Source organism: Alosa pseudoharengus, unplaced genomic scaffold (genome assembly GCF_046254945.1).
Source record: "Alosa pseudoharengus isolate Yale_2024_CS ecotype anadromous, Long Island Sound unplaced genomic scaffold, YU_APseudo_1.1 YU_APseudo_1.1_scf_15, whole genome shotgun sequence".
In the NCBI taxonomy this organism is placed as follows: domain Eukaryota; kingdom Metazoa; phylum Chordata; class Actinopteri; order Clupeiformes; family Clupeidae; genus Alosa; species Alosa pseudoharengus.
The window spans coordinates 12,058,862-12,075,320 of NW_027468620.1; the positions used below are offsets into that span (position 1 = coordinate 12,058,862).

The window sequence follows — 16,459 nt, forward strand, 5'->3', positions numbered from 1 at the left end:
TGCATGTAAAAATGGTTTGTACATCTTCAAATCCGTTTTGTCACTGTGAATTTGCGAACGACTTTTGCACGCACGGATTTTCCATTTGCAAGTGCGCATCTGTTTTCTACAGACATGAAACAGATCCACGGGTACGAAACGAATTTACAAGTACAAAACTTTTTTACAAATTTTCCCAAAACAGCCAATCACAGCACTGCTTACTGAATGGCCAGTCAGCCGATCAGCTGGCTTCTTTAATTCTGAAACACTGGACATACCGCTCTGGGTACATCCATGTAAACACCACAGTCAGAACACAGGTGAAACACTTAAAAAAGAAGAAGAAGAAGAAGAGGTGAAACAAGTATTGGCTGGGCTAAGCTAACGTCAAAGATACTGCTTTTATCAACCGTCTCTGCTAACGTTACGTGAAAGCACCGCACATATAACGTGGGAAATACAAAGGGAGGAATGACTAGTCGGAAAACACTATAACACAATAACTATACAGAACAATTATCATTAATAATAATACTAATGATCCAAATGTTATTAGTTCTAGTTAATGATATTAGATTCATAGTAGGGAAGGAATAGAGTTAAGTTGAGCTGTTTGCTTGTTAGCTAGCATAAGTTAGCTCTTCTTCTTTTTTAAGTGTGTCCAGCGTTTCAGAATTAAAGAAGCCAGCTGATCGGCTGACTGGCCGTTCAGTAAGCAGTGCTGTGATTGGCTGTTTTGGGAAAATTTGTAAAAAAGTTTTGTACTTGTAAATTCGTTTCGTACCCGTGGATCTGTTTCATGTCTGTAGAAAACAGATGCGCACTTGCAAATGGAAAATCCGTGCGTGCAAAAATCGTTCGCAAATTCACAAAACTTTTTTCTACACAGTGACAAAACGGATTTGAAGATGTACAAACCATTTTTACATGCACACAATATTTTTACAGATACAAATTATTTTTACATGTACACAAATAATTTTTACGAGCACAAAATATTCTTACAAGCACAAAACTTTGGTTCAGGTACAGAAAACTTTTGGCGAGAATTTTTTACCATATTGCGCCTTCATCAGGGTCATTTTCACACACGTAACTTATTCTGACTACCATGAGGCTCCTTAACTTTGTTAACACGGGACATCTGAACACACAAAACAAATTTTGATGATTTTTATAACAATTTGAGTGTTTTATTTAACTTTAGAACAGCCATGTCAATTTTCCGGTTAAAAATGACCGGCCATTAGAAATGAATGGGTGATAAAATGGTCAGTGTATAAAATTGGGTCCAGGCACAAACTTACTGATCAGATGGACTGTATGTGTGCTTCTGTACATTAAAACACACACACAAACACACCTTCACTCCCCCTCTTTGCTTATATGTCAGCCCGTACGGCCTTTCCCTAATAGAATCTTCCCCTTTCTAACTTGCATGAGCTCAGGTCAGTGAGGCCTGTAGGCCATAAATAGCAAATGTAAGTACAAAACTGGTTATATCCAATAGAACACAAGTTGATGCAAAGGTCTATCACAACTTTAGATGATAATATGTGTGCTACTATGTTTTTAACAAGTTATAATGCAGCATTCATTTTTGACCGGGAACACAAAACTAGTAAACATAAAACGAACACAAAAGGAGGGTTAATTGGTCTGACCATAATGAATTGGTGTGATCATAAACATATCTCAATCTATCACATTTCATGAGCAATGCTAAAACAGTAAATGACAGTTATATCATAAATATAGTCAAAAAGTGGAGCTTCACACCAAACAGTAAATAAATTGCCACCAATATGTTATTCAAAAGAGCACACATGATAATGCCAATGATGAAACCTCCTAGATGCCAAGAGGTCAACATCTCCACCAAAACAAATAAAAACTCCCATTTAGTCAGAGTTCAAAAACATAAGTATACTTACCAACAGCTAAACATTGTTTTACATCAAAGGTCATACAGTAGTATGTGAATAAGAACTGCCATGTAATGTCAAATCTACTATATTCTCTATCTCAAATAGGTTTTTCAGACCAGCATCCCAATTCATTGAATCTTCTATTTACAATTTGCATCAAATTGCAGTTCATTATACAGTCATATAACTATGAAGAAGGAAAATCTATTCTCTTTCATGGTTTTAATTAGCATACCACACAGCTCTTTTGTTTCAAGTGCAGCGTATAGGCCTGGCACATCTAATCTCAAAGGTGTTTATCTCCTCAGTTCAGATATCCTTTAATCCACGTGGGAAAATTTCCACATAAAAGAGTAATATCACCTTTGGTCTTACCTTCATAAATTGCTTTAAATCCTTGAGCACTTACAGCAAAGTCCGTGGTAAACCACAGTGCCATTATTGACCCAGTGCTCACGATTGGAGATGGTAACATGAAGCCCGACAACCTGGAGGAGTGAGAGAGAACCATTAGCCCACAAACAAACAACAGATTTACAGACTCTTGTTAGATGGCCTGCTAGAACATGATGTACAGTATAGACATATATTAAGCAAGGTGATGATTATTACTTTCATTTGTCATCTTTTAAATTGATACTAATTTGTGACATAAAGGTACAGAACAGAGACACTGCTGTGAATGTTTTCCATGAAATGATTTATGATATATTGAGACGAGACTTTAACTAAAGCTCAATCAAATCATTTACTCAGTTTCACACTTTATTTAGATGTCTATCACCCAAGATGCAAATTCCACTGTGAAACTGAACAGAGAGGCCGTAAACTGTTTTCTCGAGCCCACTGAAATGTGTTAAAAACACTTTACTCTTCGTTGTAGAGAGACTCCATACCATTTATGTAAAGTACTTTGGGTATTGTGGAAAAGTGCAATCATTCATTCATTTCATTACTGTAACAACAACTCTTCAATTTTTCATACAACCAAAGGGTTACAGATCAATTAGACAAATGACAATATCTACACAATAAAACATATGGATTTCATGCCATAGTCATCAACTATAACAGATTAGAAAAACAATGCTGGCTGTTTGGAGACATATACATATTTGCTATGACTGTCTTTGTTGCATGACAAGAAACCACTGTAAGGAAAATAAAGTAAAATGCCTGACCATAAAAAAACAACATATTACCACCATCTTAATGGGGCAACCGTGGCCTACTGGTTAGCGTTTCAGACTTGTAACCGGAGGGTTGCCGTTTCGAACCCCGACCAGTAGGCACGGCTGAAGTGCCCTTGAGCAAGGCACCTAACCCCTCACTGCTCCCCGAGCGCCGCTATTGTAGCAGGCAGCTCACTGCGTCGGGATTAGTGTGTGCTTCACCTCACTGTGTGTTCACTGTGTGCTTAGTGTGTTTCACTAATTCACGAATTGGGATAAATGCAGAGACCAAATTTCCCTCACGGGATCAAAAGAGTATATATACTTATACTATACTTATACTCAAAAGAGTTTATTCACCAATTGCAACTTTTAACATTCGAAAATCACACTGTATTATCCACATTTACAATATGTACACTCATCAACACTCTATAGGAACCATTCGATACCACTGGTATTGTTATAAACATTGGACAATAACCTCCATCATCATCAAACATGTTGAATGCCTTTTTTAAAAATCCGAAACCACATGATGCAGTCCACCTCACAGAGATCACAGAATTCATAGTTTACCCACCTCTTATTTTACCCTCTCTGCTATGGACATAATTGATTTTGCAGAGACCAAATTTCCCTCACGGGATCAAAAAAGTACACTTCTACTTAAAATGAGTAGCTGAGTAGCTCATACAGTACAGACCTTATGTGGTCATTGTCAGTATTGGCAGCTGAGGTCAAGAATAATTGTCTAACTTCCCTGACAGGATAACAAGGCATCTGAGTTTCTTTTTTTGCTTGGTGGCAAACACAGTGGGACTGCATTTAATAGGAGAAACCCATCACATGCATTTACACAAAAGACATGATTGATACCACACGATTACTGTGATTTCATTGGAAAATTGCAGGGAATCTGAGTGTGGTTATACATGCTCTTTCACTGTGTCATTGCTGTTTTCATCAGGGTATCATCTGTCGTGATTTGTCCACCTATGCATGCTTGCTGGTAGATGTCATTTCCATGCAATTTTATGGAGGACACCATGAACTTTTTCTATAGGACGCCATGAATTTTTCATTCCATGTTGGTATGAGAGGCATGTGCTGTGGATCATTTTTTTTTTTCCCAAGTGGGTGGATTTCTGGACAAGAAAACCAAATGATTGTCACTGTTTCTTTCTATATTTGCATGGGAAAAAAAAAAAAAAACATTGATGATGAATGTTTCAGGGAAGGGAAATAAAACTGCACAACATGTTAAAATCCATTCCACAGCATTCGAATGAAATTGGCCATTTTGAGAGTAAACATGATTGCATACTTTTTATTTTAGCAGTGATTCTGTAATACACGCATACACACTCACGCACACGCACATGCACACACACACACGCACACGCACATGCACACGCACACGCACACGCACACGCACACACAAACACACACACACACACACACATACACACACACACACACACACACACACACACACACAGTACTGTTTGGGAGGTCAACACAACATGCATTAGAGCTGTGTGGTACAGTTTGTGAATAGGCTATTTTCTATCATTTGTGTTCCCCTGTGCCCAATCACTTTCAGCTGACTGAGTAGTAAATACCTGGCCTGTATTTACCTGTTGCCTGTTGTTTCTAAATCATGCTCTTAGGAGCTCTAAAACATCTTCAATGGGATAATATGTTCATATTAAAGGACCCTGGTACTCAACTCCTCTCTCAAAACACAGTGTAAACAAGACCCTCCAAAAGCCGGCTTTGATATTACCTCTTGAATGCACAGCAACCTCCATGGTTCAAAAATCTCAGCACTTGCCAGTTAATTTCCAAACAGCACACAACTTTCACCATGACATGTAATTGTGATTCAAATCCAAAGTAATATGTTTCTGGCATGATTGACACACAGCCGTATTCTACTCATATTTTATACACAATTTGAGAATGATTGATGGGTGAAGTGCCCCACACACGTACTATTCTGCAACAGGATGTCATTTCTGTAAGTGTTGCTGGGTATTCGGTTTCCCTGTGGAAACCATTGCTGGAAACTGGCTATTTTCTTTGAGTAGCATACAAAAACATCACTTGTCTTCGTTCGTACAATATATTGAATACAAATATGTAAATATCTTACAGGTTCAAGATTCCTGTTTCCCATTGTTGACTTGTTCTTCCTGACATTACATACTGTGTTGAGATTTTCATGTGGAGCAGCAGTGACAACACAGACTGACAGTCAGTCAACCCTGGTTAGATTCCCGCCATTGTTAGTCCGCATCACTTTGGATAAAAGTGTCTGCTAAATAACTTTAACTTCAACTTTAAAATTTGGGGTTACCAGAGAGTTTGTCAATTTACACTGAACTTACACTTTCAGCTTATACAGATGAAAAAGCAGGCCTCTCAGAACCATTTTATGGTAAATGGGATCTCCCTGGGTAAGCACGAGACTGGGGTGGTTAAATACGTAGTAGTTGATCAAATCTAAAATTCAAAGGTGCAGCATGCCATAATGTCTAATAGGCCAGTAGGTTATGCTTCCACATCAGTACAATATGGGGGATACGATTGAGTGTTTTGCATGCTTTTGTGCCTCTCCACCTGTCCATTTTTTTCCAACTTCTGACATGTCTAAAGTTTATTTAGAAGCTGTCTTTGTGTTGCACAAAATCACTGAAGGAGGCGATGACCTGTGTGTTATGTCTAAAACATTCAGACACATCTCAGCGCACTTTGGGACAGGACTAATCTTCAGGGTTGCACCCATTTCAGACTCAGCTGTAGCTCTTAGAATGCTTTCCCAGACTAAAATACAGTTTTGCTGCAGACACATTAGTTCTTTTCCTTGAAATCGGGCCTCTACTTTGTGAGATTGCACTGCACTGCAATGTTGTTATGTATAATACAACAGCCATGAGGGGATATAAAATGATAAAGAATGTTTCAATCACAGACAGCAGCTGCTGCTCCAGTGTAATTGTCTATCTATGCCACCACATTATAGATCAAGCATTACTGCTTAACATTTCAAAATATGTTATTTCTTAAAGGAAGCTTTACATCTACATACAGGTGCTCATGCGTTGTGGTGCCTAGTTCTGTTTAATTGCATTCATCTCCTGCTGGTTGATGCTTAACATGTCTGAAAAAACTTGGGAAATGTCATTGCTATATCAAAAATACCCACTTCTCCTTTTAGGACTATGCTAGAGTGGAGGAAAATACAGCAATGATATTCAGCTCTCATTTCTGCTCTCTCAAACTGATGTGTTTATTTCATGTTTTCATGCCTCTGAGTCATTTCCAATATGCATGGCAGCAGTAATCTGTCATTATAAAAAAAAACTGAAACGAATAAAGACAAATTGACTATCTTAGATGTAGTGTTTTTTCCCCCCACACTAACAGCATCCCGAGTCTCATTCTGGCAAAGAATCATTGTTTCTGCAAAGTTTCAATTCCTCTGGGGTAGCTTCTTGAGCAGTTGTCCAAGAGTCACAACGCATGAAATAGGAGGTTTCCTGATCACAGGTAACTGAAATGCCATTGCCAATTTAAAACACAACTCTTCGAGACAAGATCTCCTGATTATCAGCAGAAGAGTTGACAACTCTGGGGAAAGAAGAAGACAAAGACCAAGAAGAAGAAAAAGAAGAGGAGGAGGAGGAGGAAGAATAAGAAGATAAAGAGGAGGAGGAGGAGAAAGAAGAGGAGGAGGAGGATAAAGAAGAAGAGGAGGAAGAAGAAGGAGAAAAAGAGGAGGAGGAGGATGAAAAAAAGAAGAGGAGGAAGAAGAAGAAGATGAGGAGGAGGAGGAGGAGGAAGAAAACGAGAAATGAGATATGCGATGATTAGCTCACAACACTTTACTGGCGGGAGCATAATTAGATTGTAATTGACGCTATTTCTTCACTCTTTTCCGAGACCGTACTGGGGCAAATGAAATGTGAGAGGAAGAGTTTTGTGCTAACGACCCTGTACCAAGGATGATAAAGTCACAAGATTGGCACAATTATGACGAAACTCACCATAAGATGATTATGGAACAGTACAATTGTTCCGGTTTATAATTTGATTCCTCCATTGTGCCTGAAATTCTTTTCTTATATAGCTTGCCTTTTTGCCTGCACAGAGGTAATTGCATAGCGCTTCACTTTTTCTTTTTTCCCCCTCCATTATTCTTTATAATCATATTTCTGATGGAGATACTTCTTTGATTTTTTTCAAGTCCTGCTGTGGTCAGAAAACTGTCCATGCATGGCAGCAACCAGTCTGAATTGCGGGGACAGCTTGTAAATGATAATGAACTTTGCTCCTGATCTCTCCTCTGCTATTCTGAGAAAAGAATGCATTACAGTTCAAACTGAGCCCAGTGATGGACCTGCACAGGGACAGTAAATTGGTACCACTGTGTTGCTGCTCATTAACAATGACTGTACATGTGTGAATATGGTTGTGTAGAACTCTGCGTTGGTGCAAGCCGAGCAAGATTTAGAAACCACCACGTGTAAAATTCATCACGCTGCAAAAGGGCTAAGCACACTATTGAAGCACACCAATGGTGTAGTCACAATATATTGGTAAATCCATCATAGGCCTCAGCAGGTCTTGGCTCCCCTTGACTTGCAGTACAAGTGCATCAATCACCGGACAGCAACTCTCTTGCCTGTTGCTGAATTGAATTCCCTAACAGTGGTCCTATCAACACCCTTCCAGCAATTTTACGGAGCTGTTACTTTAGGTTGTCTGAACTGTAATTCCTGGTCTATGAGAAAAGTAAAGAAAAATATTAGCCTATCCAAGCTGTGTGGGGGTTGGGGAGTATTTTTTGTCCTTTTGTCTCTGTGGTATTGAAGACATGGCAGGTGCTGTTGCAGGATCACAGCAAAACAAAAAAGCTTCAAGCTAATCAATTCATAACTCTGTTGTGATGACTTGTATGGATCAACGCTGATTACAGTCAGTTTATAGTCGCACTGTAAGCAAGAGTTTGCTATTGCATAAACTTCATGAAGTTAAATGAGTACTAAAAGGAAAATTAGGCATTGATGTCTTGTTTGTCAGCCTGTCTGGCAGCCTAAACAAGGTAGCATTTAATATATTACTAAAATTATACCATGGCACAAGCTAATGAAAATAATAAATTCAACACTAAGTCATAGGGCCTATAAATGCTGAAACCTGAATGCAACATTTGCTTATTTGCACCAAAATCGGCCGTCCGTTATGTGTCTGAGAGCACTTAGGAGTGATGATATAATGAATTCAATAAAACAATAGGCATCAAACTAACATGACGCATCCTCATGAAGCTGCATCAATAAGTGTCTCATAAAGGCAGTTCTAAACCATGTGACATTATCAGGAGAATGTCAACCTGATGTAGCAGAAATACACTGTGACATTTAGTCTCAACCCTCAGTAATAAATCTGATATAACCATGTCATAAACGTGTCATATGGAAAATTCCACATAATATCCTAAATTTTAATGAAAGCTTATGTTATGATGAAAAATCGGGCCCTGTCATGGAATTGTAACTATCCTGACCACTCATATTATCTAATGCTACCTACGACTACGACTTATTGTTATGATAGCCTATAACATTATAAAAACCGCCATGACAGTTACTAATCTGGCATGACACAATTTTATATCATTGAACACAAAAATCATAATGGTTTATGAAATCTGACATGGCATAGTTAGGCCTACAGTATATGTTAACAGTGTGATCTTAATGTTAAAGAATTTTTTAAAGGATTTTTTTTTACTTTCCCCTTCACTAAATACATTTCCCTCACGTACTACAGTCCTAGAAAGAAACAACAAACCTTTTTTGATTTATTTAAATTTAAAAGTATGTATTCAAACCACTTTGGTGCAGCATTTTATCCAGATCTGGTTAACTGCATTGTACATAGTGTAGAATGACTGTCAGCTAATCTAATTATGTCCATTGTGATAATATGTGGACTGCAAAAAAGAATATCCATCCTTTCTTCCATCCCTCCACCCCCTCACATTTAAACTCAAACCATACAGTCTCGAACAGCTTGCAGAAGGGAGAAAGAGAATCACTTGTAGGTTTATGTTTCAGCTTTCCATGTATCTACAAAAGCACAAATACATAACAGCAAAAAAAGAAACAGCCTGAAAGCCTTGGAAAGCAAGATAAACTTGAATCCTACACCTGCAGATATTCTGCATCTGCAATAGACTTCTATGAGGGTTTAGTCTGCATAGTTGAGTTTGACTATAATGATCCAGTCAGCCTTAAAGCTTTAAATTACTTATTAAAATGCTTTGTGTAAAAAAGTAAAATAAATTAGTAAATGATATAGTAATATATAATTTATATAAATATAATAAATATAAGTATAAAGTAATTTATATAAAACTATATACTGATGTTTTGGAGTAGTGTGTTGGGGCAGGACAGTTGTTTCTGGTGTTCCCCGTATCACCAATATCCATTAATCACCCACAACAACCACAAGCAGCGATCAATCGGGGGTAAACAAAAGTCTCAGCAATTATGAGATCACTCCATCATGGCAGTGACTCTTTGCGGTTTGAGTAAGGCCTTCTCTTTCACTCACCCTCAGTCCATGGGAGACATGGAGACCAGGCAAGGTAATTGCTTTCCCTTCCCAACTACTCTTAAGACTTTTTTTAGCACAAAAACAGCATTTTCCCTGTTCTCTTTCTTTACTGTCATTGCTCTTATCTTGGTCATGAAGACCTGATTGCTGATAATTTGCTAGGCATAGGAGCTTTTTTTCCATAAATGTACAGTGTGAAGTGGGTGGTTTGGTGGAATGGTTTTATGTGGGTGGAGGGCTCGATTTGAAATCTCCTCTAATTTCCTTTGGGCAAGAGAGGTAGATAAGGCAACTTTATATCAATTTCTGGCGCAAGGGAAAGTGTCTGTTAAATGAGAAAAAATGACTAAGAAAAAGACATTTGCTGGCAGGTGGGATTGAGGACACCAAAAGACAAGTCAGACATTTTCCAAAACATCTCTTGAGGCGAATGCTCAAAGCCAATAGCAATAATACTCAATGTAAAGACCTATACTCCATCATTTCTACACAAAAGACTGAGAATGGGTAAGACACAATTAGTTACATTTAGTTACTGTATTCTGTGCATTGGCTTAAATGACATGCAGCATATATAATACCCTCAGGACTTTGCAACTTATAGCAGGCTTCTTAAAAGGTAGTGCGATTACACATGCATCTTGCAACTTCCTCTGTCATAAACTGGAGATTTTAGTGACATTGATAACTTGTGTCATTATATTTTGGCCAATAGCTTCTTTTCAATCATGGAGTCAAAGGCATGCAAAAAGCTCCCTGGTAAGTCAAGGATGTCCTTGTACGGATTCGCAAAATCCATTGTGAATGGCTGAGCACATTACGCATTCATGCCACTAGACACTGTGATTTCAGCCTTGAATACACTTACATGGAAGTGCAAGTGCAGACTTTCTACATCCATAGGAAAAGGGTACATTTTCCATATGCAGTCTAGTAGTACCTTACACACAGACTGAGATGTTTCTGTTTGAGTTAATGAAGTGGTCGTTGATTAGTTGGGGGAACCACTTCATATTTACACATCATCATCTGACACTGAAAAACATGAAATCGATTTTCATTTTTGAAATGGCATAAAAGCCACTGCACTTGTGATGTTTCCATCCGGCATTCACAGCGATCTCCAGCAAAACCAATATGTGTTATAATTAGGTGATGCACTACAGTACATCACATGAGCTCTCAAGAATGAACAGAGGCATTCTAATGACACGATTTGACAGCTCTGCTGTACTTTTTGTACTTCTTTCACCGGAAATTAAACCACAGAAGCCATACTACCGCCAAGAAATGTGACCAACAATTTCCTCAGACAGCTTTTTAAAAGAAGAAAAGTGTGTGTGTGTGTGTGTGTGTGTGTGTGTGTGTGTGTGTGTGTGGTTGTGTGTGTGTGTGTGTGCTGGAATTCTCTGAAAAAATGAGCAAACGGCAGAGGTATGATTATGGGTGGAATCTGACTCTGATCACCTTGTCTTGAACTTGCACAGCCTTGCCAGAGAGCCTTGAGAATTTCATCCTTCAGAAAGAAAAATGTGTCTCAATCAACACTCAAGCATACAATAAATACGGTGAAAAAAGGCATCAAGAATCAAGTTCTTGGACTTGTCCATGATGACATTGAAATGATTTAATTGTGATTAGAAGGTGCAAACATCCACCCATTTTTGTTGAGTGAGCAATTTGCTGACTCAAATTGGTGGACAAATGGAACATTTTTGTCTTTTCCATGTTTCCTCTAATTCAACACTCAAGGCTTGTTATTTTCTGCTTGCTTTCACTAAGTCATCCATGAAGTGGGCTATTTAAAAAAATCACTACATACTAGCAAACAGCCTGACAGCTAAAAAGCTAAAGTTCTAAGTCTAACTAAAATGAATGAGAGGGTCTACAAATTGAGTTATCTGAGCCATTTGATTTAAATTGAGCCATTCCCTTTGTTTATTCATTTCAGAGTTAATGATCTTTATTAGATGACTAATGAATGCACCACGATTTTACACCTAAATGATCAAAATGGTAAGATGTGGGTCATACACTTACAGTGACCTATAGGCAGAATCCAAGCCGACACAACCATTTGTGTTATAATGACTCAGCTGAGATCACAAATTGCATTTATTGCCACATTACTGAGTCACGTTGCAAGTTATAATACAGTATATAAGATAATTCTGAAAATGAAGTATTTCCCAAGCAAGTCAGTGTTTCCTCTAGGATTTTTTTAAGCAGTAGGGGCAGGCCCGTCCGAACACTCCACCCCCCCCCCCCCCCCCACCCCCCCTCCCCCCCGTCCCAGCACCACGGAACTGACAACTGACACTTCGCTGCAACACAAACAATTATATTTATTAACCTCTATTCACATACTCTATTCAATGAGGCATTATTTTCAGTTGTGATTGAACTGTATTTTTGGAGAATCTACAACAGGTCTGCAAAATGAATTTTACAAGAAATTCTTTGTGGGGAAACCAAAATTCACAGAAGCCTTGCTGTGCACATTTAATTTTTCTTTTGGAAAAATAACTCCAAGGCTCAGTTATAGGGGAATTCAGAAAGAGGTGGTCCATTGATGCTGAGTAGCATACATGCTGTTAGATCAGGGGTGGGCAAACTTTTTGGCTCAAGGGCTACATTGGGTTTTGAAAATTGCCGCACAACACCCCCCCCCCCCCCCACGACACATACATAAAAAACTATTGTTTTTATAGCCTATAATTTAGTATGAAAAGTATTTCTTTTAAAATATGAATTGCTTAAAAATACTGCTAATTTTATGCAGTTTAACAAATGTATAAATTGTGCACTGTCGCTTTAAGACAGTCGCTTTAATTCACGTTTATTTCTCAATGATCTTCTGCCTGCACCGCTATGGCTAGTGCTGTGCCTATGGCTGGGCCCTCTCACAGTTTTTAAATGGTCAGTAGTGGGAACTACTGTTGCCTTCATGATTTCCTTTTAAAAGTTTCTTATAAGAAGGAGATATCAATTATCAATAATGGCAAGCCAGCTGGAACCTGCGGCTCTCTCTCCCTCTCGTGAGTGCAGACGCGTTCCCAATTAAATGGATCGCATAATGTTCACGTTAGATCTGCTGCAAAGGAGATAACTAAGAGTTAACTTAGTTTAACATGATGTTATCTCTATTTAACATGATGTTTTGACATTGACATTGCAAACGTTCTCTAAGGAGAATGAAAAGCAGTTTGCAGTAGGGTCATTCCACGCCAACTCAGCCACCCATGTACATGACACCTCTCAGATTTTGCTGAAAAGCGGTGAAAATATGCCTTATGTTACCAAACTGAGGAATCTGAAGTTTCAGGTCAATATCTCAAACGGTTTGCCCGTGGCGTCCATTTGAAATTCGGGTGCCACAGCCCTAATTGACACATCGGAATTTCACATTTCATCCTTTGCCATTTTTGGAAGCCCATAATGTCTGTTCTAATAGTGGTAGAGGGCTGGAAACTGGTGTGGTAGGTCATTGTAGCCTGTACTACACAATTCTGGAGGTCTGTGTCAACAATATCCTCACATGGCCATCGGACCAAAGACAGATCCCCTGTTGGGTGCCATTCCAACATATCATTTGTTGTGTCAGTGTGCCAGACATCTATGGACACAGTGTTCGCCAATACAAACTTGACCAAAATGACCATGACAAAATGATGCCACTGCTTCCACTATTTCTTGGATAATACTATAGACACTATTTAATTTTCAATTTAATTTTATTTGGAGAGTGACAGGGGCAAGGAAAAACTCTTTTATCTGTAGTGTTCTTACACTATGTAACATTTTTGTTATTTAGTTTGAACGTTTGATGGAGGGTCTCTTTCATGGGGGATAAGGGGTTAATCTGTGACAGTATCTCAGTATTTAATTGTTTTCCATCACTGAGCATAATACTAAGTTATTTCCACTATTTTCATGCTTTATCATCACTAAATTCTCCCTGATTTACATTCCAGACTTCTGGAAACAATGTCCAAAATGGTGCATTATGAAGAATAAAATTCATATTATGGAGCTTCATAGTCAAAAATGTTATTTCATTAAAAGAAAGAACAAATATGTATCTTTATCTGGTATAAATCCCATTAGGATCATCAAGTGCCCACATGGTCATTTGGGGGTCCAAATATGGGGTTCCAAAAAAGTCACCTTTGCCAGAGAGGGTTTTTGGACCCCCATAAAACCCCCATCAGTGGTACCATAACCCTCAAATTAATTTTGGCAAGAGCAAAGTTCCCAAATATAACCTAATAATCCTGTTTAGAATAAATATGATCATTAATCGTGGTGCTACGGCCACCCAAAAAGTGAAAAATCACACATGCCGTCAACATTTTTTAGGACTTTGGTGACCCACCTCTCACCTAAACAGTAAGGAATATTGATTCTGCCTCCAGAATTGTGTAGTACAGGCTACAATGAACTACCACGCCAGTTTCCAGCCTTCTACCACTATTAGAACAGACGTTATGGGCTTCCAAAAATGGCAAAGGATGAAATGTGAAATTCCAAAGTCAATTAGGGCCGTGGCACCCGAATTTCAAATGGACGGCACGGGCAAACCGTTTGAGATATTGACCTGAAACTTCAGATTCCTCAGTTTGGTAACATAAGGCATATTTTCACCGCTTTTCAGCAAAATCTGAGAGGTACCATGTACATGATACCCCGATTTTGGCTGTTTTCACTTGGAATGACCCAGTAAGGCTAACCAACGTCGTCTCTATCGCAGGAAAAAAATAGCGAGCAGCCTGATAACCAAATGAAATGCTCGGCGGGCCGGATCCGGCCCGCGGGCCGCAGTTTGCCCACCCCTGGCCTAGGCTAAGCATTCTGTAGCCTAATTCGTTAGAAAATAAAAAAAAATGGTTGCACTTCTTTTTGCTAATTTATTTTCACATTTAGCAACAAGGGTAACAAACGTTTAGGTCGTGCGGCCTTTGTGCGTCTGTGTAGCCCAAATCATTAAAAAATAAACTTTTCCGTGTCATACAACACAACTGTTAAAAAGGGCGGCTGGCCCTTTAAGACAGCTATGGACTGAGCGGAAAGTGCGTTCTGATTGAGAACGTTGGCAGCGCGAGCTTGCAGTGCCAGAGAGAATATCAGCGCAGCTCGGAGTTGTCCGTTAAGATTTAAGTTGAAGTTTAGTTGACATGTTTTAGCCATTTAGATTGCTGTTTGATTCAAGAAGTGTGCGTTCCTAAAACAACCACACACACACAAGATACAGTCCTTTCATCAAGCCCAAAGGCAATCTCAGTTGTAAATCATGCCTCAAGAATAAAGGATATTCACTTTGGAAGATCACGGATTCATGTGCATTCATATTAAGGGTTCTAACCGACTCTCCACAGCGTTCTGAAATATTAAAATCAGCATACTTAAACACTCTAAAACAATTTGGTCCTACGAGCCGGGATAAAGCAGATAGCTGTGTGAAGATGAATGCCCCTGAGTTACAGCACACGGTCACCAGAATAAGAAGACAGGAAAATGTTCCAAAGCACCTTCTGGATTATGACCTGAGTGGACCAGGATCAACAATCAGGGGCCTTGCACCGGCGTTGCAGCAAGTGGTCGAACAACAGCATGAAGGGGATGAAGTGGCCAGCTCCAGATCTGTATCACCAATAAGTCAAATTGAGCTAGCAACACGGCCCACTGTCCCTGAAAAGATACAACTGGTGCAGGGAGACCCAAGTGACACAAGCCAGAACCATCCTCTAAGCAATCGGAGCTTAGACATCAACATCTCTGAGTTAGTAGCTGTCGTTCAAGAAGTGAGGCAACAGAATGTCACCCTCCAGCATCAGTTACAGAGCCTAATGGCTGAGTTCAGAGCCCCACCCCATTATGCTGCCCCAGTGTCGTCACAACACTTACTGCCACCAAAGATTGACGTGTACAATCACCTACAGCTTTAAGAGGTACATCTATCCCAGGAGAGTGGAGATCCCTACCCTCGTCGACTTCGCTGAGTGGCTAGAGTACGAACTCGAAATGCAAGATGACAATGGGAAGCCCCATAGTGTCAAGAGCGAGGAGCCACAGAACAGGAAGAAAGACCACAAGCGAGAGTCAAAGCAGGGCATTAAGACCACGACTGTTCTCCTGGGTACAGAAGCCACTGCCAAGCCCAGCACCTCTACAGCGCCCTCTGCAGCTGAGCCTTCAGCCAATAAGAACATGAATGAGCAGAAGGGAAAGGCCTACTGTCCATATTGTGAGAACGACAAGCACTTTCTGAACAGCTGTGCTAACTTCAAGCAACTTAGCAAAGAGCAGAAGGTGTCATGGATTAAGGGCAATAACCGGTGTTGGCGCTGCGGCCGTGGTCACCAAGCTGCTAAATGCACGCTGAAGGCACCTTGCAAGACATGTAACAGGAGACATCTGCTTGTCCTGCATGAGGTTAATGAGAGAGAGGATGAGGCGCAACCCCCAGCAGAAGCCCGTGCAGAGAGCTGTCTCACAAATACAGTCAGCCATGTTCTGTATGTCGACCGTCCCACTTACAACTGTAAAGTGCTCCTGAAGATCAGTAAATTCATCATCAGGAACGTGAACCGATCCATAGAGGCATATGCTGTACTTGATGACGGTTCGGAGCGGACAATTCTCCTCCATTCTGCAGTGCAAGAATTAGGCCTCGTAGGCAAACCAGAGAAGCTTATCCTCCGCACAGTCAGACAGGAGTTACAGGTCCTTCATGGGGCGGCCATC

At 39.7% G+C, this 16,459-nt stretch overlaps 1 protein-coding gene across 1 annotated transcript in view; it reads right to left on the reverse strand.

Annotated features, from left to right (window-relative positions):
* LOC143123746 (CUB and sushi domain-containing protein 1-like) overlaps positions 1-16,459 on the reverse strand; it is a 314,279-nt gene that overhangs the window by 181,106 nt on the left and 116,714 nt on the right. Inside the window, exon 3 of the mRNA XM_076285039.1 lies at positions 2,286-2,398. Coding sequence (XP_076141154.1) covers positions 2,286-2,398 — 113 coding nt within the window. The remainder of the gene's footprint in view (positions 1-2,285; positions 2,399-16,459) is intronic.